The 7454-nt window shown below is 55.0% G+C and overlaps 1 protein-coding gene across 4 annotated transcripts in view; it reads right to left on the reverse strand.

Moving 5' to 3' along the window:
- The window catches only part of COL5A1 (collagen type V alpha 1 chain), a 162424-nt gene that overhangs the window by 59485 nt on the left and 95485 nt on the right, over positions 1–7454 (reverse strand). For all 4 annotated transcript variants that reach the window (XM_017848837.1, XM_017848826.1, XM_017848819.1 and 1 more), the window contains 3 exons: positions 5132–5239; positions 4176–4229; positions 1161–1214 (listed from right to left, as the gene is read on the reverse strand). In XM_017848837.1, the coding sequence (XP_017704326.1) occupies positions 1161–1214; positions 4176–4229; positions 5132–5239 (216 nt within the window). The remainder of the gene's footprint in view (positions 1–1160; positions 1215–4175; positions 4230–5131; positions 5240–7454) is intronic.

Raw genomic sequence — 7454 nt, forward strand, 5'->3', positions numbered from 1 at the left:
GGCGGGTAGGTGGATGGGTGGATGAGTGGGTGGGTGGGTGGATGGATAGATGGGTGGATGGATGGATGGGTAGAAGGACAGAGACAGAGAAGGGTGGAGATGGAAATAATAATCTCCTCGGGTCTGTGCTGTCAACTTACACTCAGAACAGTCTTCCTTTTCCTATTTTGTGAATCTGACAGAACACATTTGTTTGCTCACAAGGTTTTGGCCAGGAGGGACGGGCCCAAGAGGGAGCTGCAACCCTGTAGCTCTGTCTGCCCTGGGAGAACAGGATGGGGCATAGGAGGATGGGCTGGGCGGGGCCGCAGGATTGTGGCTGTGGCTACGAGGCAGGTGTGAGCTCTGCCATCTTTTGGGGAGCGGGTCCCCCGGGCCTGCTCTGCAGATGCTGTCCTGCATGTACACCACAGGCTGGCCTCTGTCCCCCCCATATGCCCCGTGGGGACAAGGCCAGCTCAGAGTCCAAGGCTTGATGACCATCTCTCTCCTGTTTCCCCAAGTGGCGATGCTCAGGCACTGTGATTTCACTAACAAGCATCCAGGGCAGCTCCTTCAGGGAGGCCTGGGCCAGCGGGGGCTCCAGGAGTTGTGGGGAGAACACAGCTCCCTCAGCCCGGCCCTCGGTTCCTTCGTTGAGGGTGAGAACAAAAGAGACTCGAACCACACTGCAACCTGGTGGGTGTTTATGACAATGGCAGCTTGCTAACCCTGTTCAAGTTAATGTTAATTTAAATGACTTTAAATTTGGACGACGGTAGGTAGCAGGACATTTTTAAAAGGAAAAAACAATCTCCTTTTTCCCTTCCTTTTAAAATTAGCTTGGAGGGAAAGTCCACTTGGGTAGAGGAGAAGAATCTGATTTTCAGAATGACCTGAAAGAGCCTTCTGGATTGCAGTGCTAATCAGAAAGCTCCATTTTCTCAACATACTTCCCTCCTGCCTCTGCCCCGTCCTATCACATACCTGCCTAGCCCAATGTCTGGAGAGTGTCACCAGGGCTTGGTGCTAAAGGTCAAGAGCTTAAGGCCAGCCATTCAGGAGAGCAATTTCAGAAGCAAAAGGGGTGAGAAATAAACAGGCCATCAGCTGGAGAACCAACCCGCTATGCACTGAGGCAGCCGAACAAGCTGCCTGCCCAGGGGCCAGGCTGTCCTTACCCTGCCGCCCTTCTCTCCATTGGCGCCAGGAAATCCAGGGAATCCAATAGAGCCCTGAAAGAGAGTTTAAGGAGGAGGCATAAGAGCTGGGCCAGGAATGAGTCAAGCTGCATGGGCAGCCTGGGGGACCGCCTGCATGCCAGTGCACAGCCTCTGCCCCAGACTCCACCTGCCCACCCACCTAACCACCCACCTACCTGTCTACCTACCTGCCCACCTATCCACCCACTCATCCATCCACCTGTCTACCCAGCCACCCACTCATCTGCCTGTCTACCCACCTACCCATTCATCCACCTACCTGTCTACCCCCCCACCCACCCATTCATCTATCTGCCTGTCTATCCACCCACCCACTCATCCATCTGCCTGTCTACCTATCCACCCAGGCCTCCATTCATCCACCTGTCTACCCACCCATCCACCATCTACCTGTCTACTCATCTGCCCACCCATCCATCCACCTGTCTACCCATCTAACCATCCACCCATTCATCTACCTGTTTACCTACTGGCCCACCTATCTGTCTATCCATCTATCTGTCTATCCATCTACCTGTCTACCTACCCACCCACCCACCTACCCATTCATCCATCTGCCTACCTATCCACCTGCCCCTCCATTCACAACTGTCTACCCACCTGCCCACCCATCCATTCACCCACCTATCCACCCACTGGCCTACCTATGTATCCATCTACCTGCCTACTTACTCACCCACCCACCTACCCATTCATCCATTTGCCTGTCCACCTATCCACCTACCCCTCCATTCATCCACCTGTCTACTTGCCTGCCCACCCATCCATCCATCTACGTATCTACCCACCTGCCCACCCATCCTTTCATCCACCTCTCTTCCCACCAACCCACCTATCTGTCTATCCATCTACCTACACACCCACCCACCTACCCATTCATCCATCTGCCTGTCTACCTATCCACACCCCTCCACTCACCCACCCACCCACCTATCCCCTCTATCCATCCTCTCCACTCAATAAATATTTCCTAAGCATTTCACAAGCTTCAGCTCTAGAAACCCAAATGGAGTTTTCATCATGCTCCCTCCCCCGCCACCATCCCCCACGCGCCCGTGTCCATAGGAGGGTGGCTGGTGTTTGGGAGAAAGGGACACACACTGCTGAGCTGAACTGAGGTGAGACATGAACATCGCACTGTGACATTGTGTTTTCTGTGCCTCATGCATGTTGTGTTGGCGTCCCACAATCCCTCTAAATAAAGCACAGCAGCTTGCAGAGTTGGGAATGAATGCAAATTTATGCACTGACTGTAGCATCTACCAGCTCTTTAATTCTAGAAGTCTGCAAGGTGCACACAGACCAGAGGTGGATTTAGGGACTCTGACCTGGTGAATATCCAAACACCCACGCAAGAAGCATCACCTCAGTGAGGCCGCTCAGCTGTCCGCAGGGTTGGCGCTGGTCACTGTCTTTGGTAGGTCTCTATTTGCCTGGCTTAAAATCCTGTCCTGAATGCACACTTGTATCCACGAAGAGCTCACACATGTCCAAACCTTGTATTTCTCACAGGGGACTGAGTTCAGCCAACCCACTCATATACTCACCTGCCAATCTAGGCAGGGGGCGGGACCCAGGAAACTTCAGTGCAAGTGACACAGAGCTCAGTTCAGAAACCAGGTCACTGTACTGATGGCTACTTCTAGTCTCTGCCCAGGAAACACGTGCCATTCCTTTCCAAAAAGTTGCCTGGACTTGATTTAGACCACCCATCTCTCCCAAACTTCTCCTCTTCTCTCCATCCCCAGAGGGATGTGTATTAACAGAGAGGAAAGTGCCCATCAGCCCCTTTGACCACATTCGGGTGATGATGCTGCGGTCAGCAGCTACATCACACCCACGTTCAATGAGCCACCGTTAAATCCTAAATGAAATTCCTGTTTCACAGCAAGCTCTCTTGCATGTGGGGTGTGCGTCTACACACCCGTGGCAGGGGGCTTCACATTCCACAGGAAGGACGGATAGCAGCATTTCCTTAATAAGAATGGAAATACCTGGAGGGAAGCCCCAGGCCACCACGCCCATCCTCCTATTAACAAGACTGCTCCAGTGAGACCGAAAAGGTACCGAGGCTAAAAGGAGGTGCCTCAGGCACAGGCAGATCTGAGAAAGACGATCCAGCTTCAGCTGTTAATTATGTCTCCAGTGCAGGCAGCTGGTTATTCTTTAAGGAAGAACCATGAATAATAAAATGTGTGATTTGAAAAAAAAAAATAACGTTTTCAATGATTTCCAAAGCCTCAAGGAGCTGTTTCACTTAAACCTGAACACGATTTCACATAAGAAAGGTTTCCTTTTTCTTTTATACTCCATTATGAGCAAATAGCCTCCAAATTGCCAGTGTGGTGGAGTTGAGAGTCAACTGTCCCACGGATTCTGGGTATGGACAACCCGAGGGACAAGGGCCACCAGCCAAGCAACAGGTGCAGAAGACCGCAGGACACTCCAGGAGAACCCCATAAGGATCCCAGGTGCCTGTGCCGCCTGGGACAGAAGACTCATCGCCCAAAAGCCTCCTTTCAACTCAGCAAATTAATGCAGAAGGCAGTGAACGTGGTGGAGGTTGAGAGCCACAGTGTCACACACGCCCCCAAGGATGGGGAGCAGATGAACCTGCGCAGGGTTAGGAGGATCACTGGAGCATCCCTCCACCTGTCCCGGGACACTTAACATGGCCAGATGCGAGGTGAGGAGGCCTGACGGTACAACCCTCCACCTGCGCCGGGATACCTAACACAGTCGGAAGTTACCGTCTGAACATCCCTCTGCCTGCACCGGGGCACCTAACACAGCCGGAAGTTACCGGCGGAACATCCCTCTGCCTGCACCGGGGCACCTAACACGGCCGGAAGTTACCGTTGGAACATCCCTCTGCCTGTCCCAGGACACCTAACGTGGCTGGATGCAGGGTGGGGAGACCTGGCGGAACATCCGTCCACCTGTCCCGGGACACCTAACACGTCCAGAAGTTACCTTTGGTCCTTGTCTTCCTGGGTACCCTGGTAACCCTGGGACTCCGAGTTTTCCCTGGGGGAAGAAAGAGTTGCATTAATGGCCAGCACGGTATTGCTCCATCCGTTTCCTCGGAGCAGAGAGAAAGGACATGCGTTCTGGCGGGGGCCTGGAGGAGGGTGTGGTTTCCAGAGGCCGGGGCACACGTCATCATGCAGAACCCCTGCCTGCCCTGGGTGGGGAGTGACTGCCAGCACCCATGAAGTCCAGCGGGTACCCGATGGTCCCTGCACTTGTCCCAAGTGAAGGCCCCTGGAGGAGAGGTTGTGCCACTGTGGAGCAAAGCAATTAGAGGCAAGTGCCCCAGCTCAAAGTGTTCTTCATCTCGGGACACCTCTGAGCCCTTCTGTGTGGGTCCACCTGGCAGGATGGGGCGGCAAGTCTGGGCCACTGCATGCACCATTCCTGCCAGAGCCCAGGGTGGAAACAGGGTGGAGCAGGGTGTGTGGCTGGCCCAGGATCCTCCCGCAGCTGGAAACTGCAGGCCTATGGATGGCTGCATGCCCCAGAGCCTGCTCCGAGGACTCCGGCCTTCCTTCCTGCCAGGCTGCCACACCTTCAGGCCATTGGTGGGGACACCGTTATTACCCAGGTGTGGAGGTAGGAATGTGACAAGGACGGGGTCCTGGAATGTTGGGGCTCAGAACGCAGGCTTTGTAGCCACTGGGAGGAAGGAGCTCTCCAAGGCAATGGTGGAGGGCTGGGAAGGGCTGAACCTGGGACAAGGAAAGGGTCCTCATTCAACAAACAGCTTCACAGGAGCAGCAGCGAGAGCCCAGGGTGGAGACAGGAGCCCTGCTCAGGAATTACCCCCACCCCATGCCTAGGGCAGCCACAGCCAACAGGAGCCCGAGGCCATGGGGAAGGGCCTGTCAGATCCCTCCCAAGAAAGTGGCTGAACGTCCCACATCACAAACCTTCTCCCCAGGGGGGCCCAGAGGACCAGGATCACCATTGGGACCTCCACGACCCTTCGGGCCTTCAGGGCCATCTTCTCCCCTGGGACCGGGTGGGCCGATCTCCCCCTGCAAGCCAGAAAAGAGGAGGTAAGAGGACACCCCCCTACACACACACACTATTCTCCACCACCGTTGTGAGAGCAAGGGGACGGGTTACAGGCACCCTGTGGTCCGAGCTGCTCCACCAGCTCCGCCTCACTCAGGTCGCCGAGCTGCTCCTGGAGCTACTGACCAAACGAGCACATTGTGCCACGAATTCCCGGGCTCTGTGGAAGCTGGTCTCTGCACCGAGGTTGCCTGCTATTTATTTTCTCAAGGCTGCCCGCTCCTACTTCCCAATTACCTTCTCTAAATTGAGTGCCTCTTGGCTAAAATAACTTTGGTTAACAATAGTAGCTCTGAATTGCTATTTCTCCAAATAGAGCAGAGTGACTGGGAGCTGCTGCTTCTTCTGAAACCCTAGGAGGTATGGAAGTGGACCCCAGCCCCGATCGGGCAGTTACCTGGGCATAACCAGTAAACGGGAGAGCCACAGGAGGCATCCCAGGAACAGACAGGCTTAAATTCCACCTCGTCCAACTTCCCCAAGTTACAGATTGGGAGCTCAGGGCTTAGACGGGGAGAGGGCTCTGGAGTCTGCCCAGGCAATGGTAGTGCCACGGCAGGGTCTCTAAATGCCCTTCCGGGCACCCTTTGTCCAGCAATGGACAAATCCTCCTCTGATCATCTGTCTCCAAGAGCAGCTGTAAAGTAGTGGTTCAAGTCCACAACAAAAATGTGTATTGCCCAGATAGAGAAAAATTAATAACTTCCTCATTCTGAAGCTCTAACCTGTCATTGGGTCAGGAACTCTCTGTCCCTGAGAGACGTTCCTCTCGTTCAACAAAATAATCCTGCACACATTTACAGAGCACCGAGTAGGTGCAAAGCCCCAGGCTGTGCTTTCTGAAGAGGTCCGGATGTGGGGTCCTGTTTCCCTGGCTCAGGACGGGTCCCACCCCTGCATCCCACCCTTGTCCCATGGCAACAAGAGCTCCACTCTCGGAGCCCTGGCACAGGAATGTGTGTCATCTCTTCTGAAGCTGCGCCCTCATCATGTGGACGCCACATGTGTGAACAGAGGCATCAGAAAGGAGAAGAAGAGGACTTTCACCATCAAACTGAAAGGCCGCTGAGATGTGGAGATTCAGGAGCCTTCCACTAGGAAAGAAGTTCTAGAATGGGTGCCTCTAGCAGCAACTTAACAGGGACAGCATTGCGAAACAGATCCCCACCTTCCTCCCCCTTCCTTCCCACAGAGGTGCAGATTGCCTCTGCCTTTTGCCTGCCAGGTTGGGACGAAGCGCCAAGTGTGTGGGGCTTTCCTGTTCTGGAAAGCCACCTGCGAGCCGGCGCTGCAGGAGGACGATTGCAGCAGCTGGGTGACAGCCATGCTACCGCCGACAGATGTCCGTCCCGGTGCGTGCACAGCTGTCACCACGGCTGTGCCCACCGGAGGCCGAGGCATCTCGGCTCCTTCTGCCGGGCTCCTGCTCACTGAGAGGTTACTGGGGAAACCTCCAAGAGATTTTTGGCCGCCCTGGCTGCTCAAAGAGCTCCCTACCCTTCCTTCATGCCCTTGGTGTCACCTTCTCTTTAATTATAGGAATGTGCAGCCTGTGGCTTTCTGTGGTTGCCGGCAAGCCCCGGTCCCTCCCAGCACCCACCGGCTTTCTCTGGAGCCGAGCTAAATCATTTATTTAAAAACAAGCCAGGTTGCTGTGGCTTCTCCTGAGCCAAAATCACAGACCACAGGACTGTGTGGGAGTCCCAGGGCCCCTGAAAAACTGTTTGGGGACCAGGATGCTCCCCAGGCTCACAGGGATCCTAGACCCACGTCGCGTGCTGCCCTGTGGGTGCCGGCCCTGTTGGCCTGGGTAGCAGCTGTGCTCCTTGGGTAGACTGGGTCATTTCCAGAGCTGCTCTCCTTTCTCTTCCCAGGCACGGTTTATCGCTCGAGTCAGGTGAATAACTCTGCAATCCACAGGAGCGGCCAGAAGTGAACCCAGCCCCACTGACCCCTTGTGTGGGACACTGGGTGGAGGAGCTGGCGACCACAGGTTATTCCCAGTCCCCAAGGGGCAAGCTGAGGAGGAGGAGGTGAAGAGGAGCTGGAGAGAGTCGGGCCCTGGGCTCCAGGCCACTGTCCCCTTCCCACCAGGAATCTCTACCGAGAGTTTACGTCCATTCTGAGAAGCTGCCCTGTGGTAGCAAACATCCCCACCCCCTCCCACACGGCCAA

The sequence above is a fragment of the Rhinopithecus bieti genome, unplaced genomic scaffold (genome assembly GCF_001698545.2).
Source record: "Rhinopithecus bieti isolate Rb0 unplaced genomic scaffold, ASM169854v2 scaffold_2205, whole genome shotgun sequence".
Lineage (NCBI taxonomy): Eukaryota > Metazoa > Chordata > Mammalia > Primates > Cercopithecidae > Rhinopithecus > Rhinopithecus bieti.